The sequence below is a fragment of the Hippocampus zosterae genome, chromosome 6 (assembly GCF_025434085.1).
Source record: "Hippocampus zosterae strain Florida chromosome 6, ASM2543408v3, whole genome shotgun sequence".
Taxonomy (NCBI): Eukaryota; Metazoa; Chordata; class Actinopteri; order Syngnathiformes; family Syngnathidae; genus Hippocampus; species Hippocampus zosterae.
This window is the reverse complement of record NC_067456.1, coordinates 21314650-21338335: the sequence shown is the minus strand read 5'-3', so window position 1 is coordinate 21338335 and position 23686 is coordinate 21314650. Positions and strand designations below refer to the sequence as shown.

General features: G+C 43.6%; 2 protein-coding genes across 14 annotated transcripts in view; one reads left to right on the top strand and one right to left on the bottom strand.

Annotated features, from left to right (window-relative positions):
• The window catches only part of zmat4a (zinc finger, matrin-type 4a), an 80027-nt gene that overhangs the window by 23241 nt on the left and 33100 nt on the right, over positions 1-23686 (top strand). Inside the window, exons 3-5 of the mRNA XM_052068358.1 lie at positions 2043-2132; positions 16880-17036; positions 22679-22900. Of these exons, the coding sequence (XP_051924318.1) occupies positions 2043-2132; positions 16880-17036; positions 22679-22900 (469 nt within the window). The remainder of the gene's footprint in view (positions 1-2042; positions 2133-16879; positions 17037-22678; positions 22901-23686) is intronic.
• LOC127602295 (uncharacterized) overlaps positions 1-23686 on the bottom strand; it is a 70973-nt gene that overhangs the window by 34119 nt on the left and 13168 nt on the right. For 2 of the 13 annotated variants that reach the window (XR_007962735.1, XR_007962734.1), the window contains 3 exons: positions 14362-14475; positions 14138-14275; positions 13929-14037 (listed from right to left, as the gene is read on the bottom strand). The exons of 2 other annotated variants lie outside the window; for them this stretch is intronic. Coding sequence is in view for 6 of the 11 variants with exons in the window: in XM_052068367.1 (XP_051924327.1) it covers positions 14157-14275; positions 14362-14475; positions 14545-14941 (630 nt within the window). In the remaining 5 variants the exon portion in view is untranslated. Of the gene's footprint in view, positions 1-13922; positions 14038-14137; positions 14276-14361; positions 14476-14544; positions 15012-23686 lie in introns of those variants that run through there. 9 more of the 13 variants (XM_052068367.1, XR_007962737.1, XM_052068366.1 and 6 more) reach the window with 9 other exon arrangements.

The following is a 23686-nucleotide window of genomic DNA, read 5'->3' as shown; positions in this document are numbered from 1 at the left end:
ATATTACTTCCTTCTCTTTATTTTGTATCATGTCTCGTCATAACCAAAGTGTTTATTTTTAAGGTTTTTCATTGTCAGAGAATCTAATTTGTCCTCTCAATTATTTCTCCAATGTGGCTCCAAGATCAAATTCTACGCGATCAATGCAAAGCTTGTAACAAGACACCTGCTACACCCTGATTGAACTGCGCTCTAATTATCAATTCAGCATTGTTTTAGGCAGTGAATGAGAGCAAGTACATTTAATTGAGTTGTCCCTTTTTAGTGAAGCTGCTCCCTAACAAAGAACCACGCATGTGATACAAATGTCTACAATTGTGTGAAATTAAAAGGTATACCAAGGCAAGAGAGTAAATGTGAATTTTCCAAATAAACGGATAAGTTGCAGCACAAGAATCTAATATATGTCATTACTAATGAAAGATGGAATAAACACCAGCAAGGCTCTCAATGTGATCAATCTCATGACGATGTACTGTGGTGGTGAGTATCACTCGACTGTAACAGGGTGATGACTGCAGCTTAAATTAGACAATAAGGAGCCTGGGGTCAAATGGTGAAGAGGATCAAGTAAACCAAACTACTGCTAAATAATGGACAGCAAAATATCAATAACTTGAACTCAATCCTCTCCAGGATACTGGTTGAACTGCGATTTGGCACATTTGAAAAAAAGCTTCATGCCTGAGAAATACTCTCACATCTCTCTGGGCGTCTTTTTTCAGCCCCAGCTGGACTGAAGGGTGTTTCCCTCCAGCAGACGCACCTGTTCCGCGTTTACCAATCAAGCCTGCCATGTATTTAAGGACTGCCAAGTTGCCTAGTCTCTTGTTGGATTATTGACCCATCTTGCTGTAGTGCTTCAAGTGTTTGCTCAACCTCTCGACACCCTCCATCGTCGCTCTCGTTATTCATATACTCTTGTTTGGAAGGATTTCTATTTAGCTCATTGCTTTTGATCTTTAGCTTCGTTTTATTGGCTTCTTGACATTTTGTTTCTTTGTTTTCGGTGTTCCCTCGGACCTTGGCTTTTGCAAGTGCTTTTGTTTATTTTATGTATTGTTTCTTCTTGCTCCCTGGGACCAGCGATTTCTGTTTGTACTTTGTTGGTGTGCTTTGCTGGAAATAAATATTTTTATTTCCGCTCTTTGTCTGAAGCTGCATTTCTGAAATCCAAAGACATGATTGGGTTCGGTCCAGAACCTGACCAACACATCCAGATGTTTTCTAGCGTCAAGCTGCTATGATCTTAAAACATTTAATCATCCCAGGAATTTTGAAGTAGTTTTAGTCCTTCAAAGTCGAACAACTATAAGAAAACACAATAAATAGCCATAATTACTTAACTGTGAAAAAACTTCAATTTAACACGTGTCACAGGGCAGGTGCTTCATATTTACCACCAAAGGCTCCTCAAGTTCTTTGTGCACTCTTGAGGAAAATTTCCATCAAATATCTTATGGTATTTTGAAACATGCTTTAATTAATCTTCAGAAAATATGAAGTGTTTGTGAAGTCAGTTCAGCCTAAAAACAAAGAAAGCCTTGGACTCTTAGTTCATGTTCAATATTTTTTTTTCCACAAAAGTGCAGTTTAAAACACTTTTTTTCCCAACAACCCCATCATCCCCATTTCCATGCCCAGCTCAAGTCTAGAGCTTTGCACGGTCCGATTGTGTGCAGGGTTTTATTTGATTTTTTATTTTTAGAGGGGTGGGGGGGGTGCTTTTATCGATGACCATTCTTTTATCATAATTAAATTAAATATATTCTATTTAAGAAGCCGGCATCAAGAATGCATGACGGCCCAATTTTAACCCAAACAATAAGAAGACAATGTGAGGCCTCTGATGGAATGCAGTAGGAAGTGGCAAGGTGAAATGAAGGGGGTTTGAGAAACAACACATTTAAAATGTACTGTATGTGGCATGGGCTCGACAGTTTATAGGACTCCATGTAAATCATTTAAAGAAATTTGGCTGCATTGTCTTGCTTTATTCATAACACTTTCTTTTCTTTTCACTTTTCTTTTTTTTCTTCCAGAGTCGAAAACATGCCAATAAAGTGCGACTTTATTACATGTTACATCCTGTAGATGGAGGCTGCCCTGCCAAGAAGCTCAGAACAGACAATGTAAGTTATTCATGATGTCTACATCACATGCCTTGTCTAAATTCATTGAAAAACATGTGTCTCGTGTGCGATCTCATCTGCCAGATTCACTTCAAGAATTTTATTTCTTAATGGATGTTTAAGATCCTCTCAGAGTGTCTGAATAGCTGAAAGGCTGGGAGGGAGCCACCATTTTAGTCCCATAAATGACATACATGGTGGTGATGGGCTGCGAATGGTGACACTTTTTTGTGTGTTCTCCTGTAATGAGAAAGAGGTAGAATTTTAGGACTAATGTACAATATCTTATCACACTGTTGTGTGTTCATCAGGCTACAAATAGTAATACAGTAGTATATAAGTAATAACAATATATTTTTCTGTTCTGATCCCACCGGAAAATAATTTTCCCCCACCTTCTTAGAAAAAGGTTCAAACAGTTCATTTTTTAAAATTTCCTGCTGAGATTTATTTCTGGTACACAAGATTCAAACAAGACTTCTTTGCTTATGAATTGCTGAGATGAAACATACAAACACTTAACTTTGTACAGCATGTAGATAAGGTGATGTAGATAGAACACCCCAAACCACTTAGGCTTAAAAAATATGTTTATGGATGCATAATTTTGAAATCTGAAGTCAATAGTTTGTTCTAGTTATTGTAAGAATGGGGTTGGAAACAAGAAAATGTTTACAGTATTGCAATGTTTTTATTTACAAAATAATTGAGATTTTAGCGGAGATCTTTGCAAGAATCATGGAAGTTGTCTGAACATAATAGGTGCTGTCCTTTCGGCATTTGGCACACGTGTAACAATCAAGACAGCGCACAGTGGCATGATTGACAGCTCAGTTGGCACGTACCCTATTCTATTGGCTAGGTGCCAGTCAACCCATCCATGTACGCATTTCTCATGTGCTGGACGACGACAGTCACTGATGGTGTAGCGGTAGACTTGCCTGTGTGCAGACAGTATGGGATTGATTCGCACTTAGTGACGGTATGGATGTGAATGGTTGTTTGTCTCTAAATGTGCCCTGCGACTGACTCACAACCATTTCAGGGTGAAGTCGGCCTTCTGCCCAAAGTCAGCTGGTTTAGGCTCCAGACGCCCCCACCCCCCAATCACCCTCCCACCCACGAAACCTCTATACAGGATAAGCAGTTTTAAATTGGATGGATGGATGACATGTTTTAGTTACTTTTATTTTTTTAAGAATTTGCATTTTTTTGGACTAAGGACTACCGGTAAGTTGAGTGGGCGTGTAGCAGCCAGAAATGGGAGGTGCTTGAATAATGAGTGACAAATCCACATCAGACGACACCAAAATCTAATCCTCTTGCTCTAGCAGGCCTTTGCATTGGAAATGTTATTGCATTTAAACAACAAACCAAACAGATGATGAACTTAAATGCCCTTGCTAATTTGACCTATGTTTTCTGCACAAACCAGTCAGGGAGGGGAATTTAAATGGCACGGGACTTACATTGATCAGAAGGTATAGCATGACTATATTTGGTGATGTATAGGTGTCTTAACTGGCCTAGCAATCTCTCAGAATGTGATATTTACAAAATATTTTACTTGTCTGCAACAAACGGCAGCCGTGAAAACAGATCAGTTATTTTGCATCATTTTAAAATAAGACAACAAAAAAAAACCAAATATTTTGCCTTATGTGAACATTTTGTTCAACTGAAGAGGGGCCAACTCTAATACGGGCTTCACTTGAAAAGACAGCTTCACATCCTGCTTAGCATCCTGATTAGGTCTGGTCCCTGTACACTGGTATAGATGCTGCCCTCCATTAATTGGGTGTTAAATTAATTCATTGAATGAATCTAAGCACTGACAAAAGTAACAATGCACCAGCATTTGTCATTTTACAACTCTGTTTTTTTTTCCTGTCTTACTGAGGCTTTTGTAAAAAGGGCACATTTCTTGATGGGAGGGGACCTCACTTGTAAAATTACACAGATGTGATGTGACCGGACTATGCATATAAGGTGGCACTGTCTAAAAATACACACAGCAGCATTGCCTCAAGAGACTGAGATAGTGCCTCCATTCTGGCATGGCCTAACATTTTTGAGCTGATGACATGTGACAACTGTACACGCTGCTGGTCATTCTCATTGCCGTGATAACCTGCTTTCATTCATGCAGGTGGGAATGTTGGTCAACTCGTGTATTTACACAATTTTATAGGTTGGGTGATGGCTGAAATGGACGAGGTCAATTTGCCATACTCAGAAAATATGCCTCAAGAGTTGCAAAAAAATACATCACGTAAGAAGTTGGCTGATCCAAAAGAAAAGGTGGGAAAACTAAATTGTTATGGATCCCACAGACTCAGACAAAATTAAGAATCCTTTGGCCAGCCAAGGACAACTGGTGGGCCAGCAGGGAACAGCGTTAATAGAATTCCATGACACGGTTGCCCTGTTGGCTCACCGCTTTGAAGAATCAGGCTCATGTGTTGAGCAATTTGGGCACCCAAGGGAAACTCCACTTGGATTCATTAACTGCCAGTATTGGGGTGACATCGACCCCAACGAATTTTCCGGGAGCCAAATTTACCCCATCCTTCACGTTGTGGAGGTGAGCCTGGACTTTGTGGACAATTTATTCAGCAGTGCTCTTTGATTTTTGACCAGCAACCATCGGCCTACACCCTAGATCAGGGGTGGCCAACCCACGGCTTGCAAGTCACATGCGGCTTTTTGGCTGGTTCAATGCAACTCCCGTGCTTTCACAAGACAATTGTCGAAAACGCCGCGGCGATTTATTGAAAACAGAAAAAAACACAAAATAAAATTTCAAGAAATAAGTATACGTTATTTTAATTGTGCACAAAATGAACTAGCCAGTGATGGCCAATCGGGCGTGTCATAACAAATTGCCATGTTGACTGGGGTGTGTCTTAACCTCCTTGACAGAGGCTCCGTCGAACCCGGGAGACTGATTCACCAGAACCCTCAGGTTCGATCGAACCCAGGTTAAGAACCACTGCCCTAGATCGCGCCAAGATTGCACCACCCTGTTCAGAAAAGGGAGGCAGAGGTCGGCTCTTAGATGGTGTTTCGGGTTGGCAATCAGTTTGAGGTTATTTTTTGCATTTTGGTGGCTGAGAGCGGATTTGATTACAGTGCCTTATGTAGCATCTTCCGCTATGGTTTGAGTTCCCCCATGAAAGATAAACTGGCCATGTGGGACGACTCTACTAATATGGAGGAACTTATTGCACTGGCTATCCGCTTGGATAATCGGTTGTGAACAGTTGCACGTGGCGACTACGACCCATTATGCTGACTAACTACTGCCGGAGGGCACCATTAACTCATTGAATACCACCCCTTTTCACTGGAGCAACCCCCTCAATCCCTCACATTTTACTGAATTTTGACTGATTTGCTAGGCCCACAGAATTTTCTGTTCTATGGTTATATGTACATGTTCTCTCCCTTCTTTTCAGCAGAAAAAAAGTGTGTTTCTATCTTTCTCCGTTTGTTGTCAGTGAGCATTAGAAAACTGCTAAGTTTTATGGAAAAGGCCAATTTTCTGCAGAAATCCAGAGAAAATGAGCTTTTTTTAAAAGCATGCATTTCAAAAACCATTTCAAGTTTTACACTATTTTTTTGCTTTTGTGACAGCTCAAGTACCTCAATAATGTGTTCCTCCTACAAAAGAACATTACAAATCATGTTTTTGCAGCAAAATAATTTTTTTGCACACAACTAAACTATTGAACGCTGCAAATTGAACAATGAACGAAAGTGCAGCTGTGGAGAGGATGTTTTTTGGCTTCCATCCAGTTTGTCACCACATCGATTCATCCCACCACGTGCAGATGCACGACCTATAAATTATATAAACATAAAAAGTATCTTAATAATAATAATAATCTTATGTAAATATATCTTGCTGCAGAATGAGGTACAATAATTTTATTTACCTTTCTTTCCACCACCAAAGCAAGGAGTCGTCATTTTTGGCTTCTGATTGGACAATCTGTAATTTATAGAAGTATGTACAATTACCACACTTTTATTTTTCTATTATTTTATTGTTACTTTCCAATTACATTTCAACATCTCTCTCACACACACACACATGCTCGCAAACTGCTATTTACACCATTCATTCCACGTTGCTCAGCATCCAATTTGAAATGAAATGGAATATGAATTTAACACTAGTGGTTTTAGCAGAGCTGAGCGGACTAAATGTGTCCTGTTTTATTTATTTATTTATTCATTTATTTTTAACCTACGGCGACACGCAAGTCAGCACATTTATGGCGCATATTTTATACACATCTACGAGACGCATCATCCGTACATAAATGATTAGTGTTACTGGCAACTTTCTAGTAGAGCGGGGAATGTAGCGGTGCATAAAAGTGACTGATGAGGCATAAGAACTGATGAAGTTTCGAATGGGAACTTGCAAGCTAGTCAGCAGTTACCTCCTCGTTCCAGCGTCTCTGGGGAGAACTCTCAGCTGCTTTCCGTTATGTCCAAAGGCACGTATTCATCCGACAGATCGGGATCCAAATCGCTCTCCAATTCATCGTCTTTGCCGTCGTCATTACGAGACGATTCCAGCGAATCGCTGACGTGTGCCCGGCGTCGGCCATGCGAAGCCTCTTTGCCGTCATCGCTGGAAGTCGCGGGGAGACGATTTGTGGGCTATGTGGGGCTTCGGGAGGCACAAAATGCTCTGCCGAGCGATGGTCCTTGACGTGACGCATGTTCATCTTCATCAGATGAACTCGAAACTCGGCGTGAGCTATGTGGGCCGCGTGTAGCACGGCATGTTCGCATAGGCTGACGTTCGTTTGACGGGTGCTGCTTTCGATTACGTGGCCGAACCGTCATCTTCTCTGCCATTTTGTTTCGAGGAGGCTTTTATCTCGAAAAAAAACAATACTTTTTAGTTAGTTGTTTCCTTTTCTCCATCGTTGCTAGTTGCTAATGTTCCAATCGACTCATCCACTATACGCCCTTTCTAGTACTTCTGCGGCATGATCCTGGTGGATCTTTGCACCACTGCCACCTGATGGCCATTGTTTTGCTATTTAACATTGCCGTCAAGCCTAATCATTTGGTGAGAAGTTGCATCAGACTCTCTTGCACGCTCCCCCATGAAAAAACGTGATTGACGTATTAAAACGTCTTGGGGAGGGAGCGGCTATGCGCTAATTGACGTATTTATACGTCAAAGGGTGTAAGGTTAAGACCCCTGACGAACTTATGCAGCTAGGCGGAGGACATCTAACCCCTGAAGAGAGGAAACAACACTGCCAAACCGCTTTATGCACGGACTGCGGTCTGCTGGGTCATCAAGTGTCCATCTGTCCAACACGAACTTCGTGCTCACTCCGTAATCCACTCAGCTGGGTCATAGGGAATCGGACACCAATGAACTCGATTCAGGAGCTCTGATACGAACGCAAGTGTTCCATCTCCCTTCGAGTTTCTAGCCAGGCTTCTAACGTCCAGAGATTAGAGTTATCAGAGGAGGTGTCATGCAGAGATCAGAAATGTAATATTATGGCTCTTGTGGACTCTGGTGTTGACGAGTGTTTTATTGATCCATATGTGGTTGAAGGTCTTGGCTGCCCCAATAGGGTGACTGACCTTGACGGGGTTCTCCTGGCAGAGGTCAAAAACATTTCTCTCCAGCTTTAACACTCGGGTAATCACATTGAACAATGGAGATTTTTTTTTTGTCATGCTATCACAAGCAACCGCGGTTGTATTCGGTCTAGCTTTGCTCAAGGCTCATAAACCAGACATTAATAGGGGCGAACCGGCTATTCAAAATTGGAGCGTGTTTTGCCACTGTCCAGCTTTGTCTCCCAAGGCTCTCACATATTATCCATCTGTATCAACTTAATAGTTATCCACATTGAAAGCAATGAGTGAGCTTTATTCGTTTTTGTTTTTTTCTGTTATTTCTCACATTGTTAATTGTAATTTAATACTTGATCAAGCAACAATGACATCCACTGTAAATAGTCAGCTGTGCGGGTGTGTGATTATTTGCCCCATCAGTCTATTCATCTGCCATCTTCCATTAAATTAAGCCTCCAGTGCTGCCACTGGATCCAGGTGAGGAGACTGAGCAGTCTTCCTGGAGATGGCACAGGTGTCCGACACTGCCTTGATGGAATAAGAAGTGACTGGGGTCATATGCCTCATTGCCCTAATGTTTCCTTGAGCAATTTCCAACAGATTGCACTCTTGACACACTCACATTTTTATGAGGTGCTCTCATTTTCATTTCTGTATTCCAATAGAAAATGCATATTTTAGGTCAATAATAATAACATGAAGGGTGCTGGCCCAAGAATATTTTATACCACAAAGCACCTTATTTCTGTTTACTCATAAATTCCAAGCTGGTGACTTCATATGTTAACTTCATATTGACTAGATCTAGCGCAATTTGTGCTCAGAAAGGACACATACAAATACCATTGTATTCACGTGCCATGAATACGTGTCTGTGTCTTTAGAAGTGATGCCAACATTTCACACTGGAAATGTACACGCTTAATTCTTCAGAAATATCTGCATATGTATGCAGAGAATCAGGTTGGAGGCTAACTAATTTAGTTAGCAGCAATCAGGAAAGTTTACCGAAATCAACTATGTGAAGATGGCTTTTGTAATGATGGAAATTTCCTTTCAGGGCTTGAGACTGCAGCCAAAATGCGCACACATGCAGACAATTTCTCAGTTTGTGAAGGTAAAAATTTGATCTGGTTTCATGACCGTGTTTTTATGCTCATTCTGCATGGTCGAAAGTTGCCGTCTTTTTACACTGGTTTTGCAAGCCTCTTCATTCTGTGCGGTTCTCCTGTTGCAATGAGAGAGCGGTGTCTCCGTATCCATGGGTGCTTTCGGCTATAATCTACAAGAGCAGTCTTCTTCACACCAACGGTTTGGAAACTCAAGAGCTCCAGATATTCGCGCTTAGAACTGGAATGATGACATGCATTTTGCTCATGAGAAAAGTCAAGGGGTCTGTCTGAGATTTTTTTTTTAACAAAATGAAAAGAAAGAGGATGCTGATGGGGAACAAGAGCTAACGAAAGGTGCCAAATCAGAGGATACTGATGATGAAATGCCACTAAGACATCGTCCGAGCAGTCGGTAAAGAAAAGGAAAAAAAAAAACTCAATTTACTGCCTAAATTAAGCCGCTTAATTTTTAAAACAAAAGGGAATTACGTCAAGCCGGTACACTGATACTGTGCAACAATGGTTCCCAACCTTTTTTTTTGGCTTGTGTATGCCCAACCCATTTTGTCCTATTGTCACACCCGGAGTACCCCCTTACCCATACGTATTAATGATTCTCCAAAAGCAGAACCGAACACAACTGATTATTAAGGAAAATCATTTTATTTTGCTTCCTTAATTTGAGAATGTCATTCTTCAGTGTTCTTTACTTATTAACCCACCGTATTTTCCGCACTATCAGGCACTTCAGTGTATAAGGCGCACCTTTAATGAATGGCCTATTTTAAAACACTTTTCATATATAGGGCGTTATAAGGTGCATAGAATGGAAGCTACAATAGTATCTGCAGTTGCATTATGCATCCACTAGATGGAGCTACACGAAAGGACAATACAATACAATACAAGACAGCTTCATTTATATGAAGCTTTCACAACCTAGGTTGATATAACAAAGTGCCTTACAGAACATTTACATCCAAGAAATTAGAATACTGCTCAATTTATAAGGCACATCGGATTATAAGGTGCACTCTTGGCTTTTGAGAAAATTGGATGCCTTTAGGTGCACCTTTATAGTGCGCAAAATATGGTATATGAAACATAACAAATATGGTGTCATGAAAATAATAACATAAAGAAAATGTATATTGTAAATTGCTGTAAATTATGAGTTCCTCCTTTGTGAGACGAAAAGGTTATCTTATCTTATCTTAATAATGCTTTCATGATAACAATAGTGTCAATCCAAAACAACTATTTCTCCAAGACAGAGGTTATGCGATGAAACCATATAGTTGATCATTACGAAACATGATGCAACCACACAACACTCATCCACAAAGTATCCCTGATTGCGACACAGTATGTGAAGTCGGCATTAAATGTATCTGGTGCAGTATTGGTACACCTTGCTGTTTAATGGGAGTGTGTGCGTGTGTTTTTAAAAGTATGTGTATGCGCCTGAGTGCTGGGGTGGCCAGTCTCCAGCTCCTCTTAGCCCTCCCCTGAATGCAAAGAAGATAGTGCTTTGTCCGCACAGACCGTCTTTTTATCTTTATATTGTAGGGATACCCTGGTACTTCACTGTCCCATTTCTTGTACATGTGCCGCAGGGGAGATGCACATGAGTAGCCAGTGTTTCCTGTCTCCCAAATAAAGCTACTTGTATTCTATGCAATATGTCAGACTACAGGCACTTTTCCATTACAGGTTATTAAGCCGCCTGAACTGTGCCCTGTTCCCGCTTGACCTGGCCTGGACGTTATTACTTCTCTATCTTATTTCTGTAGCAAGCTTTGTGTTACTTGACTGACCTCATGCGGTGTGGCGCCCCAAAAGAGGTGGGCAGGATTTGCTCCGATTCACTATCTATCGATCTATGTGTGTAATTTAACCATAGGCTGCATGTTTGGCATAGATAAATTAAAACAAAAAGTTATTACAAAATAATTCTTTTTTTTGGACAAAATAATTGACATAGACGGTACGGTAGTCAACTGGTTAGTACGTCCACCTTACTGTGTAGCGGTGCAGAGTTCGATTCCGGCTCCGGCCTTCCTGTGTCAAGGTTGCATGTTCTCCCGTGCCTGCGTGGGTTTTCTCTGAGTACTCTGCTTACCGCTCACATTCCACAAACATGGCAGGTTAATGGAACACTCTAAATTGTCCCTACGTGTGAGTGTGAAAGGTTGTTTACAATACAATACAATACATCTTTATTGATATAACGCTTTCGCAACAGCTGCAACTGTCACAAAGTGCTTTACAAAACTGTTAGCATAAAATAACAATATAACACAACACATAACATTTGTCTATGTTGCCCCGCGTACTTCCCGAAGACAGCTGGGATAAATTATAACTGTTCACCTTACATTAAGAAAGTGAAGTATCATTGTTTCACCTCACCTCAAACTGAGATATTACTGAAGTGAAAAGATGCTCTTTCAGCTACCTACACTGAAAAAAATGGTGTGTCGAATTTACTCAATTTTATTTTGTCAAGCGGCTGCACACAATAGAAGCATCTGGATTTTGATCATTTATTATTTTTTTATGAAGGTGTATAGACTGCTTAAAAATGTATCTGGATCCAGAAAATTTGATTTTGTGCAGCCACTTGACAAAGTCAAATTGAGTAAATTCAACACACCTTTTTTTCCAGTGTAATCTTCATGACAGTGGGCAGAGACAAGGGTATTGGAATTAGATCACAGAGCGCTCTTCGCTTCGCTTGTGTTCAGCCTCCTTTCCCTGACCAAGATTATAAAACCGTAGTTTAGCTATTTTACTGCAATAAGGGGTTGCCCGTGTCCTCTGCATTTCTTGGGATAATGACTCTATGATGATAATGACTTGGTGCTACTTGGAGGCCTCAAGAGCAGTCCATTGTCATCCTGATTGGCTCCGCTATCTCAATATAACACAGCTCATCGGCTGCGTTTGTATCCCACCAGGAACTGAATGATTATAGCGAGTCATTTTACAATACCTACTGCATCTGAGTAAAAACTTCAATAAATACCAACCGTCGTGGTTTTTAAAAAAATACATTTTAAGTAGATGTAGTAGAAATGAAACAGTATGAAAATAAATAAAATAATTATCCGCAAAAGATCTGCGATCCCAAGGCTCAAAGGTGCGGATCAAACCGTCGCCAATTCCTAGTGGATCGCAGTGAAGTCCGTAAGGGAGCCTCCACGCCGAATTGACGTGACTTTCCATCACTGGAGAGTTGGTGCGAAGTGGTAATGACCTTCGGGTCAGCAAAATCCCGCGGGACCGCGTCCGGCGGTATACAAATCCACCGCAGTCCTGGCGTTAAGCGCCTAAGAAGGCGGCGGACCGGATCCCCAAGCCGACCATCCACCTGGGGTTTTGAAGGAATGCCCACCCTTCAAAATAAAACACAGGGCCCGGCGCACCCTCGGTCCAACCTCGGGTGCTGCAGACCCCCTGGACCACCACCGTCGGCCACCGCGCTGCCGTGGACCCTGGCCACGGGGTCGAAGTGCGGGGGCGGGGTTGCGACCCGTCCCCCTCCCTCACGCTACATAGCCCCCAGGATGGCGATTTCTCCCCCCTCCCCCTCCTGCCCCCTTAACCCGTGTCCCCCTTCTCCCGATCCCCTTCACCTCAAGAAGTCCGGCGGCGTTGGCGCGGGGCGTCGGGGACAGGCTCAGAGGAGGGCCCACGTCCCTAGTTCCACAACCACACGTCGGCGGCCGTGGCACGATGGTCGCTCCCCTTGCGAACTGGTGATGGTGCAGGGGAGAGGCAGCGACCACGGTGGCGGAGCAGGACTCTTTAGTCGTAGCGCTGCTCCCCTCAATCCGAGGAAGGGCCAATAAAAGGCGGCCTAAACACGCCCATCACCGCCACCGATCGGCTGGAGACCCGCTTCCAGCAGATTCATCCTTCATGCGGGCGAAACAAATACAAATACAATAACCGGACTGCTTTCCTGGAAATCTGCGCTTGGAATGTACGAACCCTGATGGACAATGCAAGAGCAAATAGACCGGAGCGCAGGACTGCCCTCATCGCCCTTGAGATTCGGAAGCTCGGCCTGGACATTGTTGCCTTCTCCGAGACCCGTCTCCCTGGTGCCGGGCAGATCGAGGAGCCTTGGCACGGGTACACCTTCTTCTGGAGGGGACGAGCTGTGGAGGAGAGAAGAATTCACGGTGTAGGGTTCTGCGTTAAGTCACATCTGGTTAGGGATCACAACATCATCCCCGTAAGAACTTCTGAGAGACTCATGTCCATCACTCTACCTCTATGTCAATCCCAATCCCTTGTGATCATCAGCGCCTATGCACCTACCCTGGACGCCTCGGAGGAGGCGAAGGAGTCCTTCTATGCCGCGCTGCGTGGCCTGATCCTCTGCGTCAACCGCCAGGATAAGCTTGTGGTTCTGGGGGATTTCAACGCGCGGGTAGGCCGGGACCATCAGCTTTGGGGAGGGATTCTGGGGAAGGAAGGCGTTGGCAACTGCAACGAACATGGAGAACTACTCCTTGGTCTCTGCGCAGAGACGGAAATGGTAATAACCAACACACTGTTTCGGATGGCCAACAAGCACAAGACCACCTGGCAACATCCAAGATCCGGCCACTGGCACCTGATCGATTACGTCCTTACCCACATCTGCGACCGAGCGGACGTCATGGTCACGAGGGCAATCCGCTCCATGGATGACGGATGGTCCGATCACAGGCTGGTAGCCTCAAGACTTAGGCTAAAGATTGCGCCTGCGAAAAGAAGGAAGAAGATCCCCAAGAGGATGCGTTTCAATGTTGGGCTGCTGAGGAATCCCGAAGTCCTCGAACAGTACCAGACGTCACTCGCGGACAAACTGGACACTCAGACTGGGAGCACTTGAAAACTGCGCTCACCAAATCCACGGAAGAGGTCCTCGGTATCCAGAAGAGAAGAAATCCCGATTGGTTTGCCAAAAACCTGGAAGAAATGAAGCCACTGATTTCAAGAAAGAGAGAGGCTCGCATTGCATGGCAGAACTGTGTTTCCTCCAAGAGACTTGAAGAAGTCTACCCGGCGGCCAAGAGTGAAGCACAGAGAGAGATCCGGAGGATCCAAAATCAATGGTGGGTCAACTTTGCCCACCAAATGCAGAGATTCGCTGACCGCCACGATACCAGATCCTTCTTCGAAGCAACGAGGAAGATCATCGGTCCGGCTCACAGTCCTCCAATGGCTGTGAAGGCAAAGGATGGCACAATCCTACAGGAAAAGGTGGATACTCACCAGCGATGGAAGGAGCATTTCATGGAGCTCCTGAACCGTCCGACATGCGCAGCAGACGGCTTCCTCGATCCTGTCCCCCAGCTCCCCGTGCAACACTGGATGACGGAGCTGCCGACTCTCCGGGAGATCTCCGGAGCCCTGAGGAGGATGAAGAAGAACAAAGCTGCTGGAGTCCACAACATCCCCGTAGAACTTTTACAAGCTGGGGGTGCACATCTCCTCACCCGCCTCCACACCTTCATCCTTCAATGCTGGGCCGAGGAGATGGTGCCTGGGGAACTGAAGCACTCCGTCTTCGTCACGATATTCAAGAAGGGCGACAAACTCGACTGTGGAAACTATCGTGGAATTTCTCTGCTGTCAACTGCTGGAAAACTCATCTGTCGTTTACTGGCCAACCGACTCACCTGTCTCACTGAGCGGGTTCTTGCGGAGTCCAAGGCGGGCTTCCGTCCAGGAAGGGGAACCGCGGACATGGTGTTTTGCGCCAGGCAGCTCCTGGAGAAGTGCCGGGAGCAGCGGAGGGAGTTCCACGCCATCTTTTATGATCTGGCCAAAGCGTTTGATTCTGTGCCCCGAACAGCACTCTGGAAAGTGCTGGAACGTCAAGGCTGCCCCCCCAAATTCATATCCCTCATCCGGATGTTTCACGACGGCATGAAGGGTTGCGTCCTGACTCAGGGCGAAATGACTCCCCCATTCCCGGTTCGGACCGGTGTCAAACAGGGCTGCACGGTGGCGCAGACGTTGTTCTGCCTCTACATCGCCGCGCTCATCCACCACGTCACCCCTGTCCAGGAGCATGGAATCACTCTACGCTACCAAACTGAAGGGTCACTCTTCAACCTCAGCCGTTTGAGCAGCAAGCGGGGGACCATGGTCACGACCGTCAGCGAACGCCAGTACGCTGATGACAATGCTGCGGTCTCCAACTCCTCCGGGGGCCTCCAGCTCATCGCGGACGGCTTCGCCGCGGGGTACAGGACCTTTGGCCTCTCCGTCAACACCAAAAAGACAAAGACCCTCCATCTGAACCATCATCCACCCCAAATCACCATAGACGACGAACCCATCGAGCAGGTCTCGGCGTTCCCTTACCTGGGTAGCATTATCCAGCAGGACGCCGGCCTCACGGAGGACCTCACTCACCGTATCCAGGCAGCCCACACAGACTTTGGACGCCTTGGTCGTCGGGTCTTCAGGAATCACGCCATTTCCACCAGCACGAAGATCATGGTGTATAAGTCTGTCGTCCTCCCGACCCTTCTCTATGGCGCCGAATGTTGGACCCTCTATCGGAGCAGCATCAAGAGAGGTTCCACCAAGGACGAATCCGATCTCTCCTCAACGTTTCCTGGAAGGAGAGATTGACTAATAATGAGATCCTCACCCGGGCTGGCCTCACGAGTATCGAGGCCATGATCACCTTGGCCCAACTGCGGTGGGCCGGCCACGTGCAGCGGATGAGCAACAATCGTCTCCCGAAGCAGCTCCTCTACGCGGAGTTGCTGGAGGGCACCCGTCCCCGCGGAGCCCCGAAAAGACGATTCAAAGACCAGCTAAAGGGTCATCTTCAGCGGTGCCGGATTCCCCCGGCACAGTGGGCTGACCTGGCCGCGGATCGGGTGGCCTGGCGTGGGGCTGTGCGGGGCGGGGTCCGGGTCTTCGAGACTCGACGCGTCGCTGCGGAGGAGGACCGGCGAGCGCGGAGGAAGGAGAGGGCCCTGCAACCGCCCGGCCCCCCAACCCACTTCTGTCATTCCTGCGGGCGGGGTTTTCGGGGAAGACTGGGCCTCCACAGTCATCGGAGACACAAGCACCAGGAGCCGTCGCCCTGTCCTGGGGGCCGCATTCCTCGATAACGAGGGCCTTCACCGACCGAAACAGTATTAAAATAAATAAAATAATTATCGTGATGATAATGATCATGTCAACCTCATTATGGTATAAAAATAATGCACCCATACCAATGCCGGACATTTCATTTAGATTATTAACTCATTCAAAGCCAAAATGTAAAAATACGTCTTGTATGGGTTTTTTTTTTGTAATTTAAAAAATATTTTTAAATGGCGTCGCGAAAGAAGAGGGTTGAAGCTTCGAGTCACTGTGCTCCGAGTAAAATATTTTTTTATAAACCCTACACCAATGAAATACAATAATAAGAATATTAATACTCCTACTAATAATAATTATCGTGGCTGTCACAAATGTATATGTTTAGAATTTTTTTTTCCATTGATTATTTGTGGAGGGTTTTCTCCCGCTGTTAGAGTTTTCTCCCGAATTACAAAAAACACTGACTTATCCATTGGTGTGAATGTGAGTGTGAATGGCTGTTTGCCAGTCAATCACAGGGCACATCTAAACAATCATTTTGGGTCCCCCATAATTGCATTGGGGCCCGATGGGGCAGTGAGCTACAAGCCTCAGGAGTAGAACCGCACTGCTTGGCATGTAGCAACATTCCAATCAAACACCCCATGAGACTGCATATATTTGTAATACATCCTCACCATAAAGGTGAAATGTCTCAGGTGCTGTTGGTTTGTGGATATTACTTTGCCACCAGCATTGCTTGCATGTTATTGGTAAATGTGTTTAAATTGAAACTGTGTTGGAGGTCACACCATTGTTATTGTCATCGTACAAGTGACGACTTGTTGTCTTTAAAATTACACTTATTCCTCTGTTCCATTATTTCTAAAATTCCTTGATTTTTATGTTGGTCAATATTTTTAGGGCAGTGACGAAGGTGACGTGGACAAGAATAAATGTTGCACACTGTGTAACATGTCCTTCACATCAGCTGTGGTTGCACAGTCACACTACCAGGGTAAAATCCATGCCAAGAGGCTAAAACTGCTACTTGGGGATCAGACCGCCATCACAACCAAAGGTATAGGCTTTTTTTTTCTTTTTATGTAAATGTACTGTGGTTTTATGCAACATGCATTGGAATTTTGTCATTATATTTTTAACCTCCACACAAATGATGGGCAAAAAAATATAGCACCAGTGTTATTTATGGTGCTGGGCTCCCCAAGTGCAACATAGCAAAGAGTTATAAAGAAAGTGGAATTTTTTTTTTACAAAAACACTCGATGGAGTTTCACACTGACATCCACGTTCTTTCGGTCAATGCAAATGCACTTATTGGGCGTAGCTTGGGAGGTAGTGCGCAACGACCCGACAACTCGGTACCGGTCTGCGAACCTTGCTGTATAAGACCACAGAGATATATTTAAAAAAGCAAAACAAAAATCTTTGTGCCCTGATTGTACATCAACACGCCAGGAATGTGATAGACGGTCCATGAAATATTGGACCATGAACCGGGCCGTGGAAGAAAAAAAGGTTGGAGACCGCTGCCCTACCATATCACGTGACACCCACACACCCAAACATTTTTTTAATTGTGGTAGCTCAAATATCTAAACAATGTTTTCCTGCTAAATAACAACCTAAACAACACAAAAAGGCCACTTGGATTTCAAAATAACAGTTTCTTGCAAGATAAACACCGTGCTGATGCATAAACAATGTTTGAAGTTTTCATAAACGTTGAATGTGTGTGTGTGTGTGCCTGCGTGCGTGTGTACGCGTGTTCATCAAGGATGACAATGGGACTTCGTCATCTTTATTTGATTTGAAAACGCTCTGTTGGAGAGTTAGCTGACGGTATTCATCAACTCCACACTGCTTGCACACACCACCTCACATTGTAGGATCACCGTACCACACCCCACACCCAATGACACACTGTGTGGACTAAGATCTGATCAATGCCACTCCTGCTATCTCCAGGTGATTTGTCATACTGAAATAATTCTCATAGCCTCGATAATGACTGAGGAGGTGCGTGAAGCCCTTTATTATTAATTTAAAAAAAAACCACCCAAAACGTATTTCTACATTGTAGCACTAAATGATTGGGTTTTTGCAAACTTATTTTGAAAACTTATGTTATGGCATTAAATCAGTTAAACCTTTCTGGTTCATGGAGAATTACCATCAGACAAAACAAATCATGAGCATTTTCACATGGGCAAGGATGGTTAAGTTGGCAACAAACAGTTACGAGAGAAAATAGGCCTTCATTCTTCTATTCTCCCAGTGTCCAACATTTTTTAAATAGAATTTACACTCGGGGCAGCAAGGTGAGCGACTGGTTAGCGCATCTAGCATATTCTTCCCGTTCCTTTGTGGGTTTTCTCCGGGTACTCCAGTTTCCGCCCATATTCCAAGGCAGGTTAATGGAACATTAAAAACTGTCCGTTAGTGTGTGTGAGCGCATATATGAGTGCCCCATGATTGGTTGGTCACCGGTTCAGAGTGCCCCCGTCTATTGCCGAAGACAGCAAGGATAGGCACCGGCGCGCCCGCGACCCTCATAAGAATAAGTGGATTAGAAAATTAGATTAGATTTGCACCTTAATGTAATGATAAAGATTTGCACCTTAATGTAATTTTTGTTGCTCTGCCCATGCGACCTGTTCAAATGGTTTTGGAAGGAACTGATGAAATTTTTCAACAGTATGACAAATAACATACAAACCAAACAAAAGGAGTGAAAACAATGCATCTTGATTTTTCTCATTGCTCTTTGTGGAGGTAATTAAGCATCTCTTTTCATCACATGGTTCAAGGAAGTTAATGTCTTTGTTTTCACAAAAATGCAATCGTTGTCTTTTCATTAACTGAATAATGAGCCTAGTAGTCATCTACGAAATGCAGGTTGAGACAGCTAATAATAGTTCAACTGATGGCAGACATGATTGTTTCCCAAAACAAAAGAGCGTTTAAAACAAATAATTGACTGCAGACTGTCGATCTTAGTTTTGAATGTTTTTATGCAAATGATGGCTAACAATTAGCAAAAATATAAACCGTGCTATTGGCTGTCTTTGCCCCTTGTCTGAGAGAAATACAGCCTTTACGAATGTCATCTGTGGTCAATTCTACATCAGCGGCTGCAGTTGATGGTCAGCAAAATAAAACCAAAAATGAAACATGAAATTATCTAAGCCTGAAACAACTCAGATAATACACCCACCGCATTTGTGGTGTGTAGTGTTGTCTCCAACAATCTATTCACTGCTGAGAAATTCCCAGGGAAACAAGCTAAAAGGTGCGTCATCCTCTCCAAAACTATTGGCAGAGTGGTGATGCTAATTCCTTTCGTATTTTTACTGATGCTAAATGAGAAAATGCAAATCACTCATTAGCAAGTAGGAAGACAATGTTGGATTCCGCCAAAAAGCACAAACACAATAATTGTCCTCTTACAGACTCATGAGACAAAACATGAATATGATGGGATGGGTTAAAGCTTTGCGAAAGAAAATAAATGCTCGTGATTCCCAACATGAAAAGTTCACTTTTCAAACTCAATGGTGGTAGAGTCACCTGTCACTGCTTTGTGTTTTACATTTTGCTGGTCAACTGCGTTGCACCTTTTTAGACCAAAGTTTGCTACGATTAATTTTTCCACACCGAGTGTGACTGCAGAGCAATACAGTATATGTGAGCCAGGGGAAAACAGCGCGTAATGGACAGAGAATGTCCAAAGTTTGGGATCATTTCACACGTAATCAAGGAAGCTAAAGTGCATTTGCAATGTGCCTTTTGCAAGGTAGACCCGTCTTAAGTGACACAACTGCAAGTACAAGGTAACTGTATCTATCATCAGCAAATTTCAAACAGCATACCACCGCTAGTTAGAATGATAATCCCTCTAACGGTGGTAAGGAGAGACACAATCACTGGTGCACATTCAACCACTTTATGGAACTAAGGTAACAAAATAAAAAATAAACCAAGCACATATGCACGCCTGACATGCCCATTGGCAAAATAAATGTTGGTCACTTGCGGAGTTCATCTACAAACTACTGCAGGAGTGGCGACTGGTGATTATTTGTACATGATTTAAGCCATCATTTTGGGTAGATAGTCCCCATTAAAACTTATTTACATTGATTTCGAAATTGATAGGGCAACAAATTCAGGTAATTATAATGACATTTTTAGATGAACTATAATCTGTCAGTGCACGGCACAGTGCTGTAGGGACCTAAAAGATACCATATTTTCACGACTATAAGGCGCCATTAAAAGTCTTAAATTTTCTCCAAAATGGACAGGACGCCTTATAATGTGGAGCGTCTAGTGTATGAGCCGAGTTCCAAAGCATGACTGAGAGCGCTTCTGGCGGACACGCTGTTTATATAGAGAAAACGCGGAGAGAGTGACGACAGGCATGCGGAAGTCCGTCAATGAGTGAAGGGTGGGCGTGTAAGAGGACGCTAAAGGCATGCCCCTAGCAGGTACCTGTCGCCAATGAGTGAAGGGTGAGCGTGTAGGAGGTGACGAGAAAAACGTGAGTACATTGTAAAATGGCTAAATAAAGTACAATCGAACTCAGTTTTGCTTCCGTTGCCTTTTTAAAAACGTGTTTTTAGCGTGCGTGCATGCATGCCATATGTTTATGTTGCCGTATGTTTTACCATGCCTGGCTGCGCCCAATAATACAGTGCGTTTTGTGTATGTGTCAAATACAGAAATAGCACCCCTTAATGAGACTGCGCCCAACAACACGGTGCGCCGAATGGTCGTGAAAATATAGGAGCTATGCCCACTGTCCTTTTACTCAGGCATTCGAAATGTGACTGCCGGTATGTTCACTGACCCAAATAGCACAAACTGATATGCATTATATTTTTTGGGTTAAATCAAATCAAAGCCAGGCAACAAAACGTTTTGCATCTTAATTACATAATATTTTACAATCGGGACATGTAGCATTGATCATTATTTATTCCCATTTGAGTGTCGCTATGTGCATTTCCATTTGTTCTCTGTGGAGCGCAGTTCGTATACTCTGGTCTGATGCGAATTGTCAAGTCTGGAGGCACAGTAGCTGCCGCAAATGTCACTTCCTTTAACATCAGCAACTTAGCTTGGGGTGGCATTTCCCCTCCTCACATTGAATGAGAAGGGATTCAGGGAATGTGATTCCAAAAATCTTATAGCCTTTTGGAATTGTTACGAATGTTTGACTCAACATTTCGGCATATTAAAACAGACAAGCCGTCCAAGTCAAATTAGCAATCAAAGAAGTGAAATTACAACGGAATTAACCCCCAAAAGTGTATTTTGGATCTCATTTTTATGACACTCTGATTTGATCCAGTCTGCTCTTTGGCTCATAGCAAGGAAAGTTAGCATTTCTTTATGTCATGACGAAATGCTAGCTCTATTTCGAGAGCCAGTGTTTCCTGCAGCGGAGGAGATCTGCCTCGATGGGGTGGAGGTTGGAATTTCGAAACATGGTTGATTTGAGTTGGAGGCTGTTTGTTTCTTTTGTTTGAACAGGCTTTCAACTAATGGAGCTTCATACTGCTAGCTCCGTTTTGACCCTTCTGCGTGGGTTAAATTAAGCAAATTATCTAATCTCACAGTGAAGCAGCAGTCAAGGAAGTCAGTCTATTGCCAAAGTCTTTGATTCAAATTGTACATAATGGCATGCAATTTAAACTTTTCAGCAGCACTTGACTCACTTAGGGCACAAGTGAGAGGAAAAAAACAAGAGAGTGCAGTGAGAGGGGGTTCTCATTTACAGTCACTGGACTTCTGATACCATAAAACAGCAGTAATAGATTTGTGTTGGGCCACACATTCACTCACAGACGGTTACAGGAATTGAGCAGATAGCGCCTTTTGGTCCTGTAGAGCCCTGTAGAGCTGCAAAACAGTATTTGTTCAGGTTAACCATGGTAAGCATGCATTAAGACAAGTGGGCAGCAACTGTAAGAACAGACTCTCTATTCCATTCGTCAAGTAGAATTTAGTTTTTCCTTTTTGGGCATTTAATGGAGATAACAGCTTATTTTTCACTTGACTGCACAAGTAGGGCCATCGACACCATTGCTTGGCAGCTGATCAGAGCATATTAAAGTTCACTGTCCTCACTGTCAGTTGCTGGCCGGCTTGCACTTTAAAAGTCCATATAGAGAAGAGTGTGTTGCCGTTGGTGTTTTGAGTCTTTTGGATTCATTGCTTTTTGGTAAAAATGAACTACAGGAGTGCCTTGAGATACGAGTGCCTTGATAAATGATATTTTGACAATAAAACACTTATTTTAATCTGGGCTTGCGACCGGTAGTGGCTGGGAATTGGTGCACTGACCAGGAATCAAAAGTGTGCCGTCTGCGTGAAAAGCAGCAGCGGACACAATCCGTTAATAAACAGTCACAAGAAAACGATGACCTTGATTTGTATCGGATTAATCAATTGAGTAATTGATAAAGGCACTTTACCAATTCCAATTGGTAAAATTCTATAGTTGGCCTTGGTTTACACTTCTTTGAAATTCTGTCGCTTGAACAATGCAGTATAAACCATACTTTGAGTTATCTATCCGTTCACAATGAGATGAATGTAAACATTGCAAAGCAAACAAAGCAAAAAAAATGTAGTTACATTTGTTGCAAAGCTAATACAAAGTGTAATACAATGTTTTGTCCTGTTTTTCCAAAGAGATATCTCCCTGTCCTGTAAAAGGCTCTCCCGACACATCCCCAATGACCTCCCCACGACACCGACGAGACTCGGATCGCTACTGCCAACTATGCAATGCTTGGTTCAACAACCCGGGCATGGCTCAACAGCATTATGATGGTAAAAAGCACAAGAAAAATGCTGCCCGAGCAGACCTGCTGGAGCAGCTGGGCAAGACTGTGGACATGGGGGATATGAAAGGTAGGGAAGCTTGACTGACCATTGTATTTCCTGTGTCTTGTGTAAGTTGCATGCATCAATTTTAGACTGATCGTGATATTTTAAAGCTCTTGTCAAAATACCAGGATTGTGTACAGAGCCAACTCAATCAGTTTACTTGTCTCGAGCGATTAACTTATTTGTAGAACTCTAGATGTGTTCAATATGATTATACAATACAATACATGACAATTCGCAGATCTTTATTAAGATAGAGCTTTCACAACAGCTGCAGCTGTAACAAAGTGCTTTACAGAACATCTAACATTTATAACTAAATATGGTATTATAACAAAACACATGACATGAGACATGGACAGTCATGCAATCATAACCATGTACCATATACGCCTTGTTGTTTGAAGCAGTTCTGGGTGAAAGAGGAGAGCATCAAAGTGTGCTTTCACCAGTGGATCAGAGACGTCACGCTCACGTCTGCTACAAACTAAATTTTGAAAATAAGCAAGAAGCTGTCGCGTCCATTGATGAAAAAAAAGATTGGTTTACTTCTCCTGTCCCATGTAAATCCACTTCAATTCCAAGCGCCGATTCTCATTCCAAATACGCATGCCGACGCTCCTTTCTCCACATCCTCAGCTCGAGCAGCCAACCATTCAAGTGTACCAACGCAGACTGTCCAACAGCGCCCAAATCGCTGCTGAACAAAACGGGGCTGTTACAGGCACAAAAACCACAGGCGCCCCAGGGGCTGCCCAATGTTGATAGTCAAATCGCGCCGACATTCCTCCCCAACAAAATCAGAGCTGG